The sequence below is a fragment of the Zootoca vivipara genome, chromosome 16 (genome assembly GCF_963506605.1).
Source record: "Zootoca vivipara chromosome 16, rZooViv1.1, whole genome shotgun sequence".
Taxonomy (NCBI): Eukaryota; Metazoa; Chordata; class Lepidosauria; order Squamata; family Lacertidae; genus Zootoca; species Zootoca vivipara.
This window is the reverse complement of record NC_083291.1, coordinates 26,780,471-26,803,845: the sequence shown is the minus strand read 5'-3', so window position 1 is coordinate 26,803,845 and position 23,375 is coordinate 26,780,471. Positions and strand designations below refer to the sequence as shown.

The 23,375-nt window shown below is 45.4% G+C and overlaps 1 protein-coding gene across 2 annotated transcripts; it reads left to right on the top strand.

The window, feature by feature from the left end:
• Nucleotides 1–11,049: 11,049 nt before the first annotated feature.
• RBP5 (retinol binding protein 5) lies at nucleotides 11,050–22,160 on the top strand. 2 transcript variants are annotated; one of them, XM_035140941.2, is made up of 4 exons: nucleotides 11,050–11,175; nucleotides 12,882–13,060; nucleotides 19,396–19,497; nucleotides 21,972–22,160. In XM_035140941.2, the coding sequence occupies exons 2-4, from the start codon at nucleotides 12,956–12,958 to the stop codon at nucleotides 22,023–22,025; spliced, it is 261 nt and encodes an 86-aa protein (XP_034996832.1). In that variant the 5' UTR covers nucleotides 11,050–11,175; nucleotides 12,882–12,955; the 3' UTR covers nucleotides 22,026–22,160. The 2 variants fall into 2 exon arrangements, with proteins under 2 accessions (XP_034996832.1, XP_034996831.1); XM_035140940.2 differs by having other exon boundaries at nucleotides 11,108–11,418.
• Nucleotides 22,161–23,375: the final 1,215 nt, after the last annotated feature.

Below are 23,375 nucleotides of genomic sequence, written 5' to 3'. Positions count from 1 at the left end.
ATTTCTTTAAGAACTTGCCATAGTTTGCTGTGGTCGACACAGTCGAAGGCTTTTGCATAGTCAATGAAGCAGAAGTAGACGTTTTTCTGGAACTCTCTAGCTTTCTCCATAATCCAGCGCATGTTTGCTATTTGGTCTCTGGTTCCTCTGCCCTTTCGAAATCCAGCTTGCACTTCTGGGAGTTCTCGGTCCACATACTGCCTAAGCCTGCCTTGTAGAATTTTAAGCATAACCTTGCTAGCGTGTGAAATGAGCGCAATTGTGCGGTAGTTGGAGCATTCTTTGGCACTGCCCTTCTTTGGAATTGGGATGTAGACTGATCTTCTCCAATCCTCTGGCCATTGCTGAGTTTTCCAAACTTGCTGGCATATTGGGTGTAGCACCTTAACAGCATCATCTTTTAAAATTTTAAATAGTTCAGCTGGAATATCATCACTTCCACTGGCCTTGTTATTAGCAGTGCTTTCTAAGGCCCATTTGACTTCACTCTCCAAGATGTCTGGCTCAAGGTCAGCAACCACACTACCTGGGGTGTACGAGACCTCCATATCTTTCTGGTATAATTCCTCTGTGTATTCCTGCCACCTCTTCTTGATGTCTTCTGCTTCTGTTAGGTCCTTACCACTTTTGTCCTTGATTATGGTAATCTTTGTACAAAATGTTCCTTTCATATCTCCAATTTTCTTGAACAGATCTCTGGTTTTCCCCATTCTATTGTTTTCCTCTATTTCTTTGCATTGCTCATTTAAGAAGACCCTCTTGTCTCTCCTTGCTGTTTTTTGGAAATCTGCATTCAGTTTCCTGTATCTTTCCCTATCTCCCTTGCATTTTGCTTGCCTCCTCTCCTCCGCTATTTGTAAGGCCTCGTTGGATAGCCATTTTGCTTTCTTGCATTTCCTTTTCCTTGGGATGGTTTTCGTTGCTGCCTCCTGTATAATGTTACGAGCCTCCATCCATAGTTCTTCAGGCACTCTGTCCACCAAATCTAAATCCTTAAACCTGTTCCTCACTTCCACTGTGTATTCATAAGGGATTTGATTCAGATTGTATCTTACTGGCCCAGTGCTTTTTCCTACTTTCTTCAGTTTAAGCTGGAATTTTGCTATAAGAAGCTGATGATCTGAGTTACAGTCAGCTCCAGGTCTTGTTTTTGCTGACTGTATAGAGCTTCTCCATCTTTGGCTGCAGAGAATATAATCAATCTGATTTCGATGCTGCCCATTTGGTGATATCCATGTGTAGAGTCGTCTCTTGTGTTGTTGGAAGAGAGTGTTTGTGATGACCAGCTTGTTCTCTTGACAGAACTCTATTAGCCTTTGCCCTGCTTCATTTTGAACTCCAAGGCCAAACTTGCCAGTTGTTCCTTTTATCTCTTGATTCCCTACTTTAGCATTCCAATCCCCTGTAATGAGAAGAACATCCTTCTTTGGTGTCATTTCTAGAAGTTGTTGTAGGTCTTCATAGAATTGGTCAATTTCACTTTCTTCAGCACCGGTAGTTGGTGCATAAACTTGGATTACTGTGATGTTAAAAGGTCTGCCTTGGATTCGTATCGAGATCATTCTGTCATTTTTGAGATTGCATCCCATTACAGCTTTTGCCACTCTTTTGTTGACTATGAGGGCCTCTCCATTTCTGCTACAGGATTCTTGCCCACAGTAGTAGATATGATAGTCACCCGAACTGAATTCGCCCATTCCCTTCCATTTTAGTTCACTGATGCCCAGGATGTCGATATTTATTCTTGTCATCTCATTTTTGACCACATCCAGCTTACCTCCACTCATGGTTCTTACATTCCAGGTTCCTATGCAATATTTTTCTTTACAGCATCGGACTTTCCTTTCGCTTCCAGGCATATCCGCAACTGAGCATCCTTTCGGCTTTGGCCCAGCCGCTTCATCAGCTCTGAATCTACTTGTACTTGTCCTCCGCTCTTCCTCAGTAGCATGTTGGACGCCTTCCGACCTGAGGGACTCATCTTCCAGCGTCATAACTTTTATATGCCTGTTGTCTTTGTCCATGGAGTTTTCTTGGCAGGGATACTGGAGTGGCTTGCCAGTTCCTTCTCCAGGTGGATCACGTTTAGTCAAAACTCTCCACTATGACCTGTCCATCTTGGGTGGCCCTGCATGGCATAGCTCATAGCTTCTCCGAGTTATTCAAGCCCCTTCGCCACGACAAGGCATTGATCCATGAAGGGGCTGTGTACATATATGAGCTGCTAAAGTGGAATGGCTCGCCCTCCTACTGCTGAAAACTCTGGAGGCTAAGCACGCTGCTCTCTCTCAGCCTCCCGTCTGCAATATGGACATCATAACAACACTGGCCTGCTTTATTTATTTACTTGATTGCTTATTTCCTAAAAGTTATATGCTGTTTGATTGTAGAGGGGGGAACCCTCAAAGCAGTTTACAAAAAAGCATGAATAAAAAGGGATTACTGGACTAGTGGGGAATATAAAGGTAAAGGTAAAGGACCCCTGGATGGTTAAGTCCAGTCAAAGGCGACTATGGGGTTGGGGCGCTCATCTCGCTTTCAGGCCGAGGGAACTGTCCACAGACAGTTTTCCAGGGCAACATGACTAAACCGCTACTGGTGCATTGAGGACTGTGGCAAGAGCCAGAGCACACGGAAGCACCGTTTACCTTCCAGCCGCAGTGGTACCTATTTATCTACTTGCACTGGTGTGCTTTCGAGCTGCTAGCTTGGCAGGAGCTGGGACAGAGCAATGGGAGCTCACCCCATCGCAAGGATTCGAACCGCCAACCTTCCAATCAGCAAACCCAAGAGACTCAGTGGTTTAGTTTAGTAGTTTAGTTTAGAGGTTTAGGGGTGTTAGGGGAGGAGTAGTATATATTTGGTGGTAGACATGTTGTACTCCTTCTGGGGCAGTTTGTCCACCTTTGGTCCCCACCTTGCACTCTGCTCTCACCTGTGGCTCCTAGAAGCCGTCAGCATGCAATAGCAGCTACACCCCAGGAATGGCTTCCACTGGCTGGCTAAACCAGGTGAGGGTAGCTGGAGAGTTAGGGACTTCCCTTGCATGCAAAGACAGGTTCTGGTGGATTGAGCAGATGAGACCAATAGTGGGTCCATCACTCAAGAAGGTGGTTTCTGCACATGCTGTAGACTAGAGGGAAGGGAAGGGCAGTTGGGGCTCGTCAACCTGAGAATGTAGCCCACCTAGGAGAAGGAAAACTCTGATCCTACACGTTTACTGCCTTGCAGGATATCTTTGGGAGAAGATAAGACTAAGAAGAAGAAATATCAACAACCTCAGATATGCAGATGACACAACCTTGATGGCAGAAAGTGAGGCAGAATTAAAGAACCTTTTAATGAGGGTGAAAGAGGAGAGCGCAAAATGTGGTCTGAAGCTCAACATCAAAAAAACCCCAAGATCATGGCCACTGCTCCCATCTCCTCCTGGCAAATAGAAGGGGAAGAAATGGAGGCAGTGAGAGATTTTACTTTCTTAGGCTCCTTGATCACTGCAGATGGTGACAGCAGTCACGAAATTAAAAGACGCCTGCTTCTTGGGAGAAAAGCAATGACAAACCTAGATAGCATCATAAAAAGCAGAGACATCACCTTGCCTACAAAGGTCCGTATAGTTAAAGCTATGGTTTTCCAGTAGTGATGTATGGAAGTGAGAGCTGGACCATAAAGAAGGCTGATCAGCGAAGAATTTATGCTTTTGAATTATGGTGCTGGAGGAGACTCTTGAGAGTCCCATGGACTGCAAGAAGATCAAACCTACCCATTCTGAAGGAAATCAGCCCTGAGTGCTCACTGGAAGGACAGATCGTGAAGCTGAGGCTCCAATACTTTGGCCACCTCATGAGAAGAGAAGACTCCCTGGAAAAGACCCTGATGTTGGGAAAGATGGAGGGCACAAGGAGAAGGGGACGGCAGAGGACGAGATGGTTGGACAGTGTTCTCGAAGCTACCAACATGAGTTTGACCAAACTGCGGGAGGCAGTGGAAGACAGGAGTGTCTGGCGTGCTATGGTCCATGGGGTCACGAAGAGTCGGACACGACTAAATGACTAAACAACAACAACAACAAGACTAAGGAATAAACCCTACACCAGGGGTTAGCAAACCTTTTCAGCAGGGGGCCGGTCCACTGTCCCTTACACCTTGTGGGGGGGCCGGACTATATTTTGAAAAAAAATATGAACGAATTCCTATGTCCCACAAATAACCCAGAGATGCATTTTATATAAGAGGGCACATTCTACTCATGTAAAAACATGTTGATTCCTGGACCGTCCGCGGGCTGGATTTAGAAGGTGATTGGGCCGCATCCGGCCCCCGGGCCTTAGTTTGGGAACCCCTGTCCTACACAAATTCAGAGTGGAGTCCCTAAGGCGGTTAGATGGCGCCTTGTACGCCTCCTTCCAGCAGCTCCCTGTCACCAAGCTGGTGCCAAATGTATTGCTCTACTTTCCTTTGGACCACATAAGAGAGGCTGAAGGGGGGGGGGTCTACTTGCCTGGGCAGCCTAAGTCCTCCCCACTGTGGTGCACATGGAAATTTGTGAAGCATTTCTTTGAGATGATATATAATGAAATGGGGGAAAAAATGTTCAAGAAAGCTTTTATAAAAAGACCAGAAACCTTTTTTGTTAGAAATATTTGAAATGCAGGTCCCCACAGATCAAAGGAACTTGTTTCTCTGGGCAATTATGGCAGCCCGAATGGTATATGCTCAGAAATGGAAAGAGCGAGTAATACCAACAAAGGAGGAGTGGCAGATGAAATTAACCGAATATGTAGAATTAGCAAATTTAACTAGTGGAATAAGAGATCAGGGAGTATTTAAGGGAGAGTGGGAAATGTTTGCAGAATATCTGACGGCTTACGTTAAATACGTATCGCGTCAGCAGGGTTAATGTAAATTCAGCAGTTCAAAGTATAGAAGATACAAGGGGAAGGGAGAAATATGAATATATTGAGAAAATTAAAATATGCAGTTTTAATGGACAAATAAATGGAACCATGGAAAGGGGGGGAGGGAAGTCAGTGATTGAATGTACGGTTATACAGTGGTGCCTCGCAAGACGAATTTAATTCGCCCCGTGAGTCGCTTCGTATAGCGAAAAATTCGTTTTGCAAAGCGGCTCCCAAAGGAATGCATTGAAGTGCGGTTTCCCATAGGGTACCTCGCAAGACGAATTTTTTAAAAATCATCTTGCAAGGCACCTTATGGGACGGGAAAAAATTGTCTTGCAAAGCGTGCCATAGGAAACTTCGTCTTGGTGAAAAATTCGTCTTGTGAGGCATTTGTCTAGCGAGGTACCACGGTATTCAATGAATGTGACACACAGTGTAATGGAAAATTTTACACACACACACAGGGACCTCCATACACACTGCTTGTGCCCCAGAGAGGTGCTGCTAATGCAGCGGTTTGACTCCACCACCCCCTGAGGCGCACAGCATAGTCTATTGGGACAGACAGGTGCCAGCAACTGGGCTAGTGCTAGTGAAGTGCTTCAAAAATGTAAAAAACACTACATGCAGCTTTGAGACATGCAAGGCTGAGCCCAAACACCTTTAGAAACATTAGAGAGCTGTGTCTTGATATGTGCAGAGGGGTTTCCCCCCTCAAGATAGCTACCCCTAACTCCTTCCACCTTCCACCACACATCTGGGATTTACAGCAAAGGATGGATTGGAATGTCCAAGGAGGACTGAGTGTTGGTACCTCTCCTGTTGGTATTTAAACACTGGGGAACCAGCTGTATTAAGTTTGCAGTGGCCAGGCCGGGCAAAGCAGGCAAAGCACGCAACAAGGTGGGCAATCCTGTAGGCCAGGGATGGGGGCTTGCCTTGTGCCCCCCCCAAATGCCCTTGAACCACAACTCCCATAATCCTTACAAAAAATAAAATAAAAAATTCCTTCCAGTAGCACCTTAGAGACCAACTAAGTTTGTCATTGGTATGAGCTTTTGTGTGCATGCACACTTCTTCAGATACACTGAAACAGAAGTCACCAGACTCTTATGTATAGTCAGAGGGTAAAGGTAAAGGTAAAGGAGCCCCTGACCATCAGGTCCAGTCGTGTCCGACTCTGGGGTTGCGGCGCTCATCTCGCTCTATAGGCCGAGGGAGCCGGCGTTTGTCCGCAGACAGCTTCTGGGTCATGTGGCCAGCATGACAAAGCTGCTTCTGGCGAACCAGACCAGCGCACGGAAACGCTGTTTACCTTCCCGCCGGAGCGGTCCCTATTTATCTACTTGCACTTTGATGTGCTTTCGAACTGCTAGGTGGGCAGGAGCTGGGACCGAGCAACAGGAGCTCACCTGATTGCAGGGATTCGAACCACCGACCTTCTGATCAGCAAGCCCTAGACTCTGTGGTTTAACCCACAGCGCCACCTGGGTCAGAGGGTGGGGAGGGGTATTACTCAAAAGGGTGGTGGGAAAGGGTGATTGGCTGATAGGAGTGGTAAACCTGTTGACGACTGTTAACGACTGCGATTGGTCTTGCAGGAAAAAGCAAGGGGTGAGATGGCTAAAGATAGCTTTATCATGTATAATGAGATAAGAATCCAATGTCTTGACCTTGTCCCATAATCCTTGACCTTTGTCCATGGCAGCTGGGACAGCTGAGTGCTGGAATCCAACAGCATCTGTCCTTGCCCAGCCCTTCCTATAGGTCCTTAGTTAGGTGAAAAGTCCCCTTGAATTCCATGGGGAAGGGGAAACTTTGAGAAGAAAGTGAGCGTTTCCAAGGCATGCTCTGTTTCATGGGGTCACAGAGAGTTGAAACGACTAAGACAACTAAACAACAACAAAACCACTGGACTGCACGATTCTGAGCTGAGAAACCCTTGGTCCCATGCAATTTGCTTTAGGTCAGTGGTTCTCAAAAGGTGTGGGTGGCATAGCACACTGGCATGGCAGGAGAAGATGGCAAGTGTTGTGGGGAGATTCGTTGTTGTTTAGTCGTTTAGTCGTGTCCGACTCTTCGTGACCCCATGGACCATAGCACGCCAGGCACTCCTGTCTTGCACTGCCTCCCGCAGTTTGGTCAAACTCATGTTCGTAGCTTCGAGAACACTGTCCAACCATCTTGTCCTCTGTCGTCCCCTTCTCCTAGTGCCCTCAATCTTTCCCAACATCAGGGTCTTTTCCAAGGATTCTTCTCTTCTCATGAGGTGGCCAAAGTATTGGAGCCTCAGCTTCACGATCTGTCCTTCCAGGGAGCACTCAGGGCTGATTTCCTTAAGAATGGATAGGTTTGATCTTCTAGCAGTCCATGGGACTCTCAAGAGTCTCCTCCAGCACCATAATTCAAAAGCATCAATTCTTCGACGATCAGCCTTCTTTATGGTCCAGCTCTCACTTCCATACATCACTACTGGGAAAACCATAGCTTTAACTATACGGACCTTTGTCGGCAAAGTGATGTCTCTGCTTTTTAAGATGCTGTCTAGGTTTGTCATTGCTTTTCTCCCAAGAAGCAGGCGTCTTTTAATTTCGTGACTGCTGTCACCATCTGCAGTGATCAAGGAGCCCAAGAAAGTAAAATCTCTCACTGCCTCCATTTCTTCCCCTTCTATTTGCCAGGAGGTGATGGGACCAGTGGCCATGATCTTGGTTTTTTTGATGTTGAGCTTCAGACCATATTTTGCGCTCTCCTCTTTCACCCTCATTAAAAGGTTCTTTAATTCCTCCTCACTTTCTGCCATCAAGGTTGTGTCATCTGCATATCTGAGGTTGTTGATATTTCTTCCAGCAAGGTTCCGGTTTCCGCCTGCAGGAATGGCGGACCTGTTTTCCATCTCTCTGACCTTTGTAAGGAATTTGGCGGTTGCTAGGGGAGTAAATGGCAACCCCCTACCCTCTCCGGGGGTTACGGAGAGGGGCCGCTGGCCCGCGATGCCCCCAGACCCACTCCGACTGTTTTTGGAGTGGGGGGAGCTTGGGCTGAGCACTTACAAGGGCCAGGACTCCCGGACGCTAATCTGCATGGCGGGGATTTCCATGGTTAAAGAAGATAATTAGGCTTAAATCTATGGACATACTTCAGAAGGAGGGAAAGAAGCGCTGTTTACTGCTGAGAAATTTATGCTGCCGAGTGAGAGGAGTCAAAGATTGTACTGCATCTGGAAGAAGGATTGATGGGGACGGAGCGATAAGGGGAGTGAGTTTTTATTTTATTTTTTTTCTTCATATTGTTGCCTCGTACCTTCCCGGACGCGATGTCCTGGCTTGTTTGGAGTGAAAGAGAAGCAAAAGACTGTGTGAGTTGAACCTTATAACTGTTGTTACTGAGCATATTTTTTTAAAGATGTGGAGTTGCCGATGAGAAAAGCCCCCCCCTAGTCGGACGGAAGGAGTTCTGAATGCGTTCGGAGGATTTATGAGCTGTGACGCACTTTAAATTGGAGCAGCGACCTGAAGCTAAGTTCAGCTATAGGGCAAGGAGATCCATTAATTTACCAAGAGTCTATGGTTTGATGTTTGGGTCTCCTGCCTGGAAAAGCTGTAAATTCTATAATGATCGTAAATTTTCATGGCCATGAGAGGAAAGCGAAAGTGATTTGAGCTTTTTAAGATGGCGCTACTTCGAATTGCTTCAACGCAACAGGAGCTCCATTAAGAAGATTTATGGGGAGGCTGGACTGATTAACTCACACAGGAGAAAGAACATCTGTGAGACTTTGTTTGATATTTATATCAGCAGCTGGGAAACAATCGTGAAAGTGGAAAACATCTATGTGACTGTAAGGGGAAGATCTGGATTATTATGAACTTGAAGGACGATTTGAACTTTAGAAAAAAGACGGCAGTGGACAGTTGCGAGGAATTCCCAATTTCTTGAAGCATGGGAACCCAAATAAAAAATTCTTTAGATGATTTGGCATAACATTCGGTCTGATTGATATATATATGTGTATAATTTGAAATATTGAATGTGATATAATTGGTTTTAATTGGAAAATTAATAAAAATATTTTTTTTTTAAAAAAAAAGATATTTCTTCCAGCAATCTTAATTCCGGCTCGGGATTCATCTAGTCCAGCCTTTCGCATGATGAATTCTGCATATAAGTTAAATAAGCAGGGAGACAATATACAACCTTGTCGTACTCCTTTCCCAATTTTGAACCAATCAGTTGTTCCATATCCAGTTCTAACTGTAGCTTCTTGTCCCACATAGAGATTTCTCAGGAGACAGATGAGGTGATCAGGCACTCCCATTTCTTTAAGAACTTGCCATAGTTTGCTGTGGTCGACACAGTCAAAGGCTTTTGCATAGTCAATGAAGCAGAAGTAGACGTTTTTCTGGAACTCTCTAGCTTTCTCCATAATCCAGCGCATGTTTGCTATTTGGTCTCTGGTTCCTCTGCCCTTTCGAAATCCAGCTTGCACTTCTGGGAGTTCTCGGTCCACATACTGCCTAAGCCTGCCTTGTAGAATTTTAAGCATAACCTTGCTAGCGTGTGAAATGAGCGCAATTGTGCGGTAGTTGCAGCATTCTTTGGCACTGCCCTTCTTTGGAATTGGGATGTAGACTGATCTTCTCCAATCCTCTGGCCATTGCTGAGTTTTCCAAACTTGCTGGCATATTGGGTGTAGCACCTTAACAGCATCATCTTTTAAAATTTTAAACAGTTCAGCTGGAATATAATCACTTCCACTGGCCTTGTTATTAGCAATGCTTTCTAAGGCCCATTTGACTTCACTCTCCAAGATGTCTGGCTCAAGGTCAGCAACCACACTACCTGGGGTGTATGAGACCTCCATATCTTTCTGGTATAATTCCTCTGTGTATTCTTGCCACCTCTTCTTGATGTCTTCTGCTTCTGTTAGGTCCTTACCACTTTTGTCCTTGATTATGGTAATCTTTGTACGAAATGTTCCTTTCATATCTCCAATTTTCTTGAACAGATCTCTGGTTTTCCCCATTCTATTGTTTTCCTCTATTTCTTTGCATTGCTCATTTAAGAAGACCCTCTTGTCTCTCCTTGCTGTTTTTTGGAAATCTGCATTCAGTTTCCTGTATCTTTCCCTATCTCCCTTGCATTTTGCTTGCCTCCTCTCCTCCGCTATTTGTAAGGCCTCGTTGGATAGCCATTTTGCTTTCTTGCATTTCCTTTTCCTTGGGATGGTTTTCGTTGCTGCCTCCTGTATAATCTCCTGTGGGAGATTAAAGGGCAATCAAAGAAACATTTAAACATTTCAGTGTAGTATTGTATAGTATCAAAATATTTTTTAAAAAATAAATATACAACCAAAAACAGTATCCACACCCGTCTCTTTTCAAAAGCATTAGCTGTTCTTCTACAATATTCTCCGCGACGTATTGCTGTGACCAGGGATTTTCAACTCTGACAAATATGGAACATCAGAAAAGGGAAAGGCTTCTTTGTGTCCATGAAGAGATGAGAGTTTGTCTTAAATCAGACCTCATATAAATGAGATCGCCGGGCAAAAGCAAACTCACACCTCCCATTGAGTTTGTATACATGCTTAAGGTACATATACCGTATAAGAGGCTTGTTTGTCATTATATTTTAGGAACGGTTCATGTTCTTATGTAGCTGCATTGCTTTATGATCCTGTGATCATAGTACAAAGTAGATGCATTCTAGGTTACAAATCAAGCATTGCTAGGAGTTGTTCCTTTTTGTTTCCAAATGTATTTTTTAATCAATAAAAAGTTGGTACGGCGCCAGCCAATTTGTACTTAGAACGTGTGTGGCCCAGAGAGAAATAAGTTGTTTCAGGGCAAACCAGGTTTCTGGAGTTTGCCGGATCTCCGATCCGCAGGGCTGCTGCGTGGTGAGAGATGATCCCAAGGACGCTGACCCTCTTTATAGGGAAACTTGACTGTTGTTGCCCATCATTACTGGAAAGTCAAGCTGTCCCTTTAAAGTTTTTTCTCTTTTCTTTCAGCGCTTTTTGTGTGTGCGTGTGTGCTTGTGTGTGTGTGTGTTAAAGTCTTAATCGGAAGAAGAAAGGAAGAAGAAAGGGGGAGGGAGGCCGTCTTCCCGGCTCCTCCCCCGCTGCGTCCCCCACCTACCGAGGGCCGGGGCGAAGCGACTCTTACGGCGGCGAGATTTGGGAGCGCAGCGGCGCTATATAAGCGGAGGCAGAGAAGGGCAAGCGAGGAAGGCAGAGAGACAGACCCGGCGGCTTAAAGCATCCGGCAAAGTAAGCAGAGGCTCCGTGGGGCGAAAAGCCCGAGCAGAGTCTTTCCTTTCCTCCGGGGCTGCTCTCTTATCGTGTTCACACGTGCCGCTTGGCGCTCTTGTCTCTCTCTCGCTCTCTCTGTCTTCCCCGCGGTTGTTCTTTCTCTCATCCGTTCCTGCTCCTGCCTTCTGATGCCTCCCAATCTCACCGGCTACTACCGATTCGTCTCCCAGGACAACATGGACAACTACCTTCGTGCCTTAGGTAAGCGTCTCTCTCACCCTCCGCCAGTCTCTCTCCTTCTCACTCTCACTCTCACCCTCCGCCAGTCTCTCTCTCACTCTCACCCTCCGCCAGTCTCTCTCTCTCTCTCTCTCTCTCTCTCTCTCTCTCTCTCTCTCTCTCTCTCTCTCTCTCTCTCTCTCTCTCTCTCTCTCTTTTTCTCTCTCCTTGCATTGTAAGGGGTTGGACTAGATGACCATTGGGGGTCTCTTCCAGCTCTATAATTCCGGGATTCTGTTATTCTCTCTCACGCTCTCATTCCCCCCCTTTCACACCAACCCCACAAACTCTGAGAATGAATTTGATACAGTGCTTAATATTCCCTCCCAAACCCCCATGAATACCTAACTTGAAGATCTGGAAAAACATTAACTGGAGCATGTGCAGAGTGCCTTTGTGGCCGCACATGAGATCGTGCAGCTGGGCCCACACATTCTGGAGTTAGGAGAGGGGTCCCTTCTTCCAGTATGCTTCAGTGATGCTTTTTCAAGATCTTCACATTTGAGACGAAATCAACTTAGCATTTCTATGGTAATTTTGAAGGGTCTAGCGTTGGCTACCAACTTGGCAATCCTTACCACAGGTCCGTAAGGTAGGTCTGTATTATTAACCACTGTATTGCAAATGGGGGAGTGCATTCATAGCATGAATGAGATTCAAATACAGTAAGGACTTCCTGAGATGTAGCTCAATTTCTTAGCCAGGGTCCAATTTTCTAGGCAAGCTGGTGAGGGAAATAATGCAGAGATATTAAAATGATTTGTTTTTAAATGCTATATTTAATTGCATTTTTACTTGATTTTACTACGTTGGCTGCATCTGGGTAAAGAAGACAAGGGTGTAAGTTTCAAAATAAACGCCTGAGACAGATGTGTTCTTGTGTTGTCCTCCTGATAGCTTGGTAGAGCAAGAGGTTCTTAATCTCAGGGTCATGGGTTCGAGCCCCACGTTGGGAAAAAAGGTCCCAGCATTGCAGGGGGTTGGACCAGATGACCCTCATAGTCCCTTCCAACTCTACAGTTCTATGATTCTATGATTCTTTCCTCACTAAGGGTTGGGCAAGGTGGCTTAAACACTAGAGAACTATCTACAGCAAGGGCTAAGTAACAAGAAAGGTCATTGCCGTTTCTGCATACTAAGCTGTTACAGCCATTTCTCGGATCTCAAATGCCTTGGCTCCCAAACAAACCAGCTCCCGAACGATCAAAACCCTGGAGTGTGTATTCCAGTTTTCGAACAACTTTTGGAAGCCGAACATCCGGCGCAGCTTCTGCAGCTTCTGAATGAATCAGAAGCTGCACCTTGGTTTTTGAACAGACTCCTGGAACGCATTCTGTTCGAGAACCAAGGTATGACTGTACTTATCCTGCCACATACAGTACAATTTCATGAACACGCACTGCCCTGACCTATCCAAATTATTTTCTCACACTGTCATATGTTAGACATCAATGTCGCTCTAAGGAAACTGGTTTGCCTCCTGAAGCCGGATAAGGAGATCACCCACAACGGAGACCACATGACCATCCGCACGTTGACTTCGCTTCGGAATTATAACATGGACTTTGACCTTGGGGTTGAGTTTGAAGAGGACTTGGGACCAGTGGATGGGCGCAAGTGCCAGGTAAGAAGCGGAAGCTTGCCAGCCGTTGGACTGTGGGAACAGACCCGTTCGGTGGCTGCCTGTCAGGGGATTGTTGCGGCTACTCTCGAGTAAAGATGCTCCAGTCCGCACTGTCTTTAAGAGTTTTACAGTGCAGAGATAACAGAAAACATAACCGCCTAGTCCGATTCAGAACCCAGCAATGGCTGCCTCCTGCTTTTCAGCCAGCATAAAAGCCTGGGCACCCCAAAACACCGCCCCTTCGCCCTACGTGTGGGCGTGCGCCTCAATTCGGGCACCGGAAGGAGAGTTTTCCCCTCTTGCTGCCTGGGGCTCTGACATGTCTCTTAACCCTTCCTGCACTCTCTGTCCTCCATAGCGTTGACAGGGCTCAGACACCTCACCGAGCCCTCTCTCCAAACCGCTCCATTCCTCATTCCCTCCTCCTGACTCGCTGCTTGTGCTGTCGCTGGGCGAAGTGCTGGTCAGGATGACTGGGGGGGGGGAAGCTCCCTGTAGGGAGTCGCCCTGACACCGCCTATGAGAGAGATTGCAAAAGGAGAGCTACGGTGTCGACATGGTTTCACACACATTGATTCTTGGCCTTGAGTTGTGCTCAGGGGCAGAGGAAGGGGGGTGCGGTGGGTGCAGGCCGCCCCAGGTGTCACCAATGGGGGTGTGTGTGACAAAATGCCAGGCGGCACTCACCGCAGGGCCTGCAGCGCGCCCGAGCCATGCATCTCTCCTGGGAGTGACGCGGTGGCTTGGGCGCCCGCAGACTCCGTGTTGCCCCAAACGGTCCGCCTGGCAAAATATCCTGCTTCAGCTTGCCCCACCCCGCGGGCGGCTGGCCCCGTCCCCAGACGCAGGGCACGCGTGCTGCCACAGGCGCCCATCGGCTTGCTCTGTCGCTGGTTGTGCTAGCTCAGCAGTGTTGTGAAGCTTTCTGTTCACCTGACAAGCAGAAAGAAGCACATTTGTGCAAATAAAAACCACTCGGTAGAGCAGCCTACTCACAGGGAAAGGAGTTTGTGTGTGTGTGTGTGTGTGGAAGGCGTAATATTCATCTCCATGCGTTGGGGGTGCAGAAATGCCTACTCGTAACATCTCCTCCCATGTTGCACTGTTCACGCAAGGAGACAACTGAACTCACGTGATGGAGAGGAAGGTGCTCCAGAAGGTCACAACCACAGCCGGAATGATTATTGGTCATCCCCTCCCATCTTTGGAAGATCTATACAGTTCCCGTTGCCTCAAAAAAAGTAAAAAATATTTTACAGGATCCACCTCATCCGGGATATAGTCTTTTTGTACTACTGCCTTCAGGCAAGAGATATACGGTAGAACAAGAACAAATAGACTAAAAAAAACAGTTTCTGCCCAAAAGCTATATCCATCTTAAATACTGTAACTAAATAATTGAGCTGAAGAGTTGTGTAGGCATGTGCATGTGTGGCTGAAAATGTGTTTTTTTGTTTTGTTTCTTGTTTTTGTTTTTATGGGATAGCATCCAATTTCATTGTAATTACACAATGACAATAAAGAAATCTAATCTAATCTAATCTAATCAACTGAAACTTATTTGTTGCCCAAACTAGACTCCATGTTAAGCCTGCACGACTTGTAACACAACTGCTACCTCTAGTGTACTCTCAGATGCTTGACGGGGCCTGTCTCTTTTGCATACATGCAGCAAAACAAACTTGTTGACCTCTTGTGGGCACTTTGTGAGTCATGGTTTCACTGGGGCTGTGCTTCTGATACGCCAGCAACCTAGTTTTGGGAAAGGATGTGTTTGGAACAAAAACATCTTTCAGTGTCTCCCTCTCTTTCCGAGGTGGCTTTTATTAGGAGCTCAGTGTTCACACCAGCTCCAGTCTCGGAGTGGGGCAACTTCGTTTGTAGCTGCCAGAGATCTTGCACCCTTTTAGGAGAACTCGGTTTTACAAATGAGGGATAGACAAACACTCCATCAATGGCTAAGCACAGCAAAAAAAATAATAATGAATGCACAGCCTCAAATAAAGGTTTTGGAAATAAAGGCCATGGGCGGAGGAAGTAGTAGTAATAGTAGAAATAATTTTTGAATGCTAATTAAGGGTTTGTCAAGCATTCAAAGTTGCTGGCTTTCTTTTTGGTAATTTTAATGGCATTGGAAGCTAGGCCCATATTATCCCCAGATTTGAGAATGTTTGAGAATGAGTGGCCTGTCTAACGAGTTTATGACAAAGCCAATCAATGAACGTTGTATTAATTTGCTTTTATTACTAAATGTATACTGCCTCCAAACCTTGGAAGAGTGGCTAAAAATTGCATTTGATATCTGTGGGGTTAATGGGAGAATTTCTTATCAAGAGGTCTTTGCCTAAGACCAGCCATGGTTGTTTTCACACCTGAATAAAACAAGAATATAGCCCTTCTGGAATCGGTTACCATAGCTGCCAAGTTTTCCCTTTTCTTGCGAGGAAGCCTATTCAGCATAAGGGAAAATCCCTTAAAAAAAGGGATAACTTGGCAGCTATGTTGGTTACTGGGGTAGAGCTCCACCAGTTATATCTCAACTTCAGGTCGTCTCACAGTCATTGCTTCCATTTCTGGAGATCATCATACATTGCCTGCCCCTTGATTGAATACAGTGATACCTTGGTTGTCGAATGGCTTGACTCCCGAACAAATCGGCTCCCGAATGTCGCAAACCCCGGAAGTGAGTGTTCCGGTTTGCGAATGTTTTTTGGAAGCCAAACATCTGACACGGTTTCTGCTTGAGTGCAGGAAGCTCCTGCAGCCAATCAGAAGCCGCTCCTTGGTTTTCAAACAGTTTCAGGAGTTCCGGAACGGATTAAGTTTGACAACCAAGGTACCACTGTATTATTGTGGGTTGGGATTATTTGTTTTTTTGTTTTGTTTTTTAAATGCCATCCCACTGCTATAGATTAAGAACTATTTTTTTAAAAGGGAGGCATGTGATTGATATTGTGGGCAGGGATACTGCCCTCCACCAGAAGCTGCTGCCTGATTTTTTTCTTCTGCTAAGGCTAGCCCCTTACTATAATGTTACTTTGGTATTTTAAAGCTTGGCAAGAAAAATAATAATTGTTGGCTTCTATTTTATTTTATTTTTTATTTCTGACTTACTCCACAAGCAATGGTCACTGTCCTGGAATAGCCAACATTTATTTAGTTGTTCTGTCTTTTACTCCTTCTTTGCCCACAAAATTATACAGGAAGAAAGTTGCAATGCAGCCCACCTAGCGCAAAAGACAGGGCATTAACTGAAATCTTAGCCATGTGAGAAGACTTCTGTAGTGCACATCTGGAGACTCTTTCTCAAAAGTAGCTCCCTCCTTGTGGAACTTCCTGTAATCAATAGCTGGGTCCTTTCAGGGGAGCGGTAGGGTTGTGATTTTTGGCAGACACAGTCCTAAGGTACTATATAGATGGTGTTAAATCAGCAGGCCATAGACCAAACTCGCTCGTTCAGATACTTGGGTGTACTCTATTGAAATCCTCTCTTGGAAGGGCTGTACGGAGGCAGTGAAAGTCAAAGCACAGAAAAGCATAGGGACATTGATGAAGTTCTGTTACGATAAGGGTGGGCAGCTGATTGAAGCTGCCAGAAAGATATTTGGTAGCAAAGTGCTTCAAATAGGGTTGCCAGACTCAATAGAGGACAGGACTTCTGTGCCTTTAATTGCCCTGCTCTCTTTTGAGTCTGGAAACCTTAAAGAGAAACCAGCAGACCCTTTGTTTAATTTCCAAGCAAAGGGTCTGCTGGTTTCTCTTTAAGGTTTCCAGACTCAAAAGAGAGCAGGGCAATTAAAGGCACAGAAGTCCTGTCCACTATTGAGCCTGGCAACCCAAGCTTCAAAGTGCTTACTCAAATACTCTATAGCATTGAAATCTGGGGCTCTGGTTTGAATTCCATTAAAGCTTTGGATCAGTAACTCTTCTTCATAACAGAATATGGGTGGCCAATAATTGAGGCAAGAGCAAACTCGCTCAGTTAAAGCATATTTTAAAAATGGCTGCTATGCCTGTTGAGCATTTTCCTGCTCTGTGCTATATGGAATTAGGAGATAAGCAACACCGGAAAGCAGCTTGTCAATATATTATTATTACTTTACTTTTAATTTAAAATGCAGTAAAATAACTACATGCAAGTTCAATAAAACAGAGAATACAGCACAAAGCAACACAGAGTGTAACAATAGCATTTCCAAAGCTTTTTGGGCTTGTCAAGATGTTTTAGATTATTGTTATTTTCCAGAAGTGAGCTATGCTTTGATCTTGAATAAGTGTCAACTAAGGGATTGGCTCTTCTGAATCGAATCAAGAGGGAACCTGAAACTAATTAGAAACACCATATTTCCCCCTTGGTATCCCCACTTGAGAACAGAGCATTTTAGACCTACTTATTTGACCAAACTCTCACCGGCTTCCTTAAGAATTGCCTTTATTGAGCTGTGTTTCCAAGTCATGCCCACTGCAGTCTTGGGTGGCTGCTACATCAAGGTCCCCGTACATGGACAAACTTTGTATTTGTGGTCATCCTCAGGTGGAAGACATCATTATCTGTTAGCCCACCCCTTATATTGTGACCCAAGAGATCACTTTCTGAAACCTTTGTTCACACAAGCAAGCAGGCACCCCCTGGCAGAAATGGCCTGGTTTTCTTTTGAGTGACTATGATAGCTTCATAACACAGAGACTGACTCTCTAAGTACTGGTTGCAAAAAAAGGAGCGGAGAAGGAAAAAGGAGTTAGATAAAATGGTTGTAAATTGTCGGAGGTTTAATTTGAAGTCAAGCTGGATTTGAGTTTGTTGGTGCTTTGGCAACCTCTCTCTTACATCATGGATGTTGGCTTGAATGATGGATGTTTGACCCGTATTGTTTTATTGGTACTGTTGCTGCAGGTTTGTCATGGCCTTTGGCTACAACAATAAACTTATATTTAAAATGATAAAATTTCAACTCCCTGGTGAAACCTAATCATTTTGTACCGGGGAGCCGCATTAACATTTGCCATTAGAGAGACATTACACTGAACAGAGAGAACTCTGGTCCTCTTTTTAAATTCCATTTTAACAATTGACACATCAAATTCAGGAAAAAAATATCTAGAAAAAGCCATAGAATTAAAGCAACCCAATTATTGCTGGAGACCAAGTGGTCAGCCTTGTGTTAAAAAAAAAAAGATGCAAAGGTTTGGGAAGTCATATCCTTGGAAGTTTATTTCTGCTGTATGCATAAGTTTCAACCAATAATCAGAGATGGTGGTTTGTTTGTTTGCTTTGGGGCTATTTGTGTGCCACCATTCAGCCGAAACTGTTCCCTGGGTGGTTTACAAGCAAAGGACAGGCTAGCATAGTCTCCTCTCTACTGGATTCCCATCTCCCATTTCAGTTCATAATAAAAACCAAAGGTACCCTGGGATGCTTGAAATAACCTTTAGGACCTTACTCTGAAATGATTCCAAGTTGGGTCATAAAAGCACCAGACTCCTGGGCTGTCTAGAAGCTGTGGCTATAATTTAGCTATCAGGATTTAAAAAGTGGAACATATTGTTTTCTCCAGTAGGTTCTACACAATTTCAGGACCACAGCAACCCTGTTCTATTTTTGTGTGTGTCCTGTTTGATCAAATGGCCTTTCCAGAAAGCAAAATCCACAGACATTGGTAAGATTTGACTATATAGTGCTCTTGAGTGTTGAGATCCCTTCGTTATTCTGAAACAATTGCAACAACCTTGTAAGGTAGGCACCCCCAAACTCGGCCCTCCAGATGTTTTGGGACTACAATTCCCATCATCCCTGACCACTGGTCCTGTTAGCTAGGGATGATGGGAGTTGTAGTCCCAAAACATCTGGAGGGCCGAGTTTGGGGATGCCTGTTGTAAGGTATATCAGTATTATCCCCACACTGCAGACTCGCAGCTCCCTAGTGAGTTCATGACAGAGGAGACATTGCACTGGGACCTTTTGGTCTGCAAACAATCAGTTGTACCTTGCTGGTTGAATGCCTTAGTCGTTGAACAAATTGGCTCCCGAATGTCGCAAACCCGGAAGTGAGTGTTCCGGTTTGCAAACGTTTTTGGGAACCGAGTGTCCAACAGGGCTTCCGCAGCTTCGGATTGGAAGCCATGCCTTGGCTTTCGAACTGTTTCAGGAGTTGAACGGACTCCCAGAATTGATTAAATTCGAGAACCAAGGTACGACTGTACTTCTATCCAATTTACCTGGCTCTGTTTTTTTATAGTAAAGTGGATCAGTCACATGCTCTACACCACCCTAGAATTGAAGGCGTATTCTGTTAGCTAACGATATAGTCTCTTCTTTCTCTCGCCCCCCCCTTCAGACAAAGGTCTTCTGGGATGGAGATCAGTTGGTGTGTGAACAGCGAGGAGAGAAACAAAATCGAGGCTGGAGACACTGGCTTGAAGGGGACCGGCTGCATCTGGTGAGGAAAGGCAGCCTGAGAAGCTTGCCCCAAGCACAGAGGAAGCCTTTAGGCGAGGCAATTGGGAGTTTCCTGAAGCTTAGCATGGGCCAGCCCTCTCCTTCTATGGCTCTGGCTCTGAAAAGCCAAAGCTAGGCCCCATGAGTTATGCCTGTCATCTGTGGAGGCAATGGCCCCTTGACAAAAACATCCTTTCCCAAGAGTTCAAAAGTTGACTTGGCTGAGCTCAGTGGGAGGCATCCATTGTCCTGCATCTTCCTTGAAATTTGACCGCAGCTCCTGGGGCTTTCTGTAAGGGAGTGGGGAAATGATTAAGTCAAAACCCAACACCTCTGTGCATGACACTCTTTTTTAAAAAAACGGCTTTAGTGTTGCTCACAAACTCTGTGCATGGTCTGTGCAAGATCTCCACACAATTGCCAATGCAACAATGCCGGCAAGCTGTTTCAAGGGGAGGGTGAAGCAGTGATTCACAGAAGGTGTCCATGGCGTGTCATTCTGTGCCATCCATTAATTCACGGCATCTCCCACGGCCATCACCCTCTGCTACGTTAAGTATGAAGGGATGACCGCCATCTGTGCTGGATAACTGGATACCAGAGGCTTGGGGGGAGAAGCTCAGCTGCAGATGCCTGTTGTAATCGTGGAGAGTTCCTCGCAGGTCCATGAGGTTGCACAGGTGAAATTATTTAACAGGGAGTGAGAACATCTGCCTCACTCTCAAGAGTTAGGCTACAAAATGAATTCATTCAAAGTGTTCAGAGAGAAGCTTGAAATCAGAAGACATCTGCTAAATACAAGAACAATGGGCTGTTGTGGCATCTTAAAGCAGGCATCCCCAAACTTCGGCCCTCCAGATGTTTTGGACTACAATTCCCATCATGCCTGACCACTGGTCCTGTTAGCTAGGGATCATGGGAGTTGTAGGCCAAAACATCTGGAGGGCCGCAGTTTGGGGATGCCTGTCTTACAGCCTATGATAGGATAGGATAGGATAGAATACTAGAATAGAATAGAATAGATTAAAACAAAACAAAACAAAACAAAATGCGAGTTCTGGTATAAAGCACTTTTCTTGTTGCTGTTAGCTTATTATTGCATATAAGCTAAATACAATGTTTTTAAAAAAACTAAGCTGAATAACAATAACTTTGGAGAATGAAGCCACAGCGCTAATGATGGAAGTGCGTGTTCATTCGCTCACAAACATGTATGGCTTGAACTGCATGTCTACAATTTTATCCGCTGAAATGCTTTATACAAAAAAGCCTCCAGTTGCCTTTGGCTTGCTGATCTTCTTTGGTGACATGCAACTATTAATGTCTGTGTGACCCAAGCAGAGCAAAATGCCCATCTTTCCAAGTACAAGGGCTGGGTCGAATTTCATTGGGCTGTTAAAATGCTTCTGAATGGGCTCTTCCTATACTACAGAAAGAATTTGCGAACCATATATTCCAGGCACTAAAACTTCCTGTTCTTAAGAACAAGTAGTTCATGAGTTGCCATTAAGGGTGGGATACCGAACTGATTGGGGGTGGGGGGCTTTGTGTACAAGTAAACTCGTAGGAGATCCTTTTGAATATACAGTGGTGCCTCGGCTTACAAATTTAATCCGTTCCGAAGGCACCTTCGTAGGTTGAAAAATTCGTAAGTCGAAAAGCGCCATTGGAAACGCGATTTCCCGTAGGAATGCATTGGAAACGGAAAAATTCGTAAGTCGAAGCAACCCCATCTAAAAATTCGTAGGTTGAAAAAACCCTATCTAAAACCGCCACAGTTTCCGTTCGGATGTCGAGAAATTCGTACGCGTGCGGCCATTTGCCCCATTCGTAAGTTGAAAAATTCGGTTGTCGAGTTGTTCGTAAGTCGAGGTACCACTGTATGCCATTGAAAAATGAATGTTGAGGGATTTCAGTTTCTTTCAGTGACTTATGTGCAGGAGAGCTTCTTGGTGGATCATGTCCATAGAGGAGGTTGGAGAGGCCCTTCTTTGCCAGAAGATATGTTTCCATGTCCACACAGAGAACACTGGTCAGGCAATGGATTATCACTCGGAGTTTGCATACAAGATGCTTAAAGCAGAAACTCCATTTGAGCAGCCTCCCCCCCCCTGGTTTAGACATTAAAGTATTCAAAAGTCAGCACAACAAATGCTCTTAAACTGCAAGTAATCACTGTATTTTAATTTCAGAAGCAGGCCCTGGAACCTTGCTATTAATCTTCCCTGCTCCTAAGCAGCGGTCCTATACTTAAATTTGCTGTCTCGATGCTGCTTGCGTCATGTTGCGTGACTTGAGTGTTGTCAATCCAGGACAAAAAACGCAAAAGAGAAATTGGATGTACATGGTAGCCGAAATGGGTTTTTCCATTAATGTTATGAGCTGTTTTAAGCTTCACAAATGAAAAATGCTCCAAAAGTCTCAGGCCTGGAGTGTCTCTTCCCTCATTCTCTTTTTCTCTCTCTCTCCTCCTAGCGCTTGACAGCAGAGGATGTGGTTTGTGTCCAGGTTTTTCAGAAAGTGAAATGATTCTTAGCAGCAAGCGCTAACTTCTGGATGCAACAGGCATTAGAGCCTCAAACTGGGACCAGAATCGAGCCACCAGCTTTTCATTCCTTGTGCTGAACCTTCTCTTCTGCATTAAAATAATACAGATGACCAACGGCTTGGCGTTAATGTGTTTTTTGTTAACTGCTGCCTGCGCTGGCTTTTGTTACTGAATAACGTAGACACGTAGGCAGGTTCGTCTTCCCCCTTCCAGTCTCTCCCCTCCATACCTCAGGTTCACATCCTGCACTATGACCGACTTTGCCCTTGGGGGGAAAGTCTCTGAGTGTTTTGACTGGCTTGAACTCTGATATTGCCTCTCGCCTGCCAGGCTAGTGGACACAGCGGGGCTCAGTGATATCAGCTTTTCAACAGTGCGACGTATCATCACCTAAACATCGTGATATAGTGATACATCGCGATGGTGAAAAGGAAGGAGCATTGGCCCTGCCCTCACAAGGCACTGTTGTGAAACTGCCACTGTTTCTTTTGCTGCCAGTACCCGGCACAGGGTGGAAGATGGCAGCAACTGGAAAAAGAAGGTAAGGCATAGACAAGCCCTACCTGTGATATATTGCTAGGTGAAGACGCCATCACACTCTGGCCCTCAAACTGGTCCTGGACGCTGTATCAGTACATCACCCAGGCCTACTGTGTAGAAGCTAGCCTACTGCTTTAAAGACCTAAACGGCCTCGGCCCAGTATACCTGAAGGAGCGTCTCCACCCCCATTGTTCAGCCCGGACACTGAGGTCCAGCTCCAAGGGCCTTCTGGCGGCGGTTCCCTCACTGCGAGAAGTGCGGTTACAGGGAACCAGGCAGAGGGCCTTCTCAGTAGTGGCACGCTCCCTGTAGAACGTGCTCCCATCAGATGTCAAGGAAACAAACAACTATCTGACTTTTAGAAGACATCTGAAGGCAGCCCTGTTTAGGGAATTTTTTTTATGTTTGATGTTTTATCATGTTTTTAATATTCTCTTGGGAGCCGCCCAGAGTAGCTGGGGAAACCCAGCCAGATGGGCAAGGTATAAATAATAAATTATGATGATGATGATTACAAAGTGGGGCTTTTTTCAGCCAGAGCTCAGTTCCGGCACCTTTCAGGTGGACTCCATTGCCATTCTTACAGAACAAGGGAGAAGTTCATGGTCAGCTCCAGCACCGTTTTTTTCTAGAAAAACAAGCACTGGTACAAAAGCAAAATTCACCTTTGTTGCCTTGGCCCTGCCCACTGCTGGCATTTGGGCCTTGAAATGTTGCCCAGAAGGGAATGTGATTCCCCACCCACCCTGATGTTTTGCGGCAGTAAATAGGTATCTAAACTTAGCAGATG

Bases quoted from the DNA above. Each gene is read 5' to 3' on its own strand.
- RBP5 (XM_035140940.2), top strand. From the start codon at position 11,346: ATGCCTCCCAATCTCACCGGCTACTACCGATTCGTCTCCCAGGACAAC. The intron at 11,419-12,881 runs GTAAGCGTCTCT...GTCATATGTTAG, and splicing joins CAACTACCTTCGTGCCTTAG to ACATCAATGTCGCTCTAAGG. The intron at 19,498-21,971 runs GTGAGGAAAGGC...CTCTCCTCCTAG, and splicing joins AAGGGGACCGGCTGCATCTG to CGCTTGACAGCAGAGGATGT.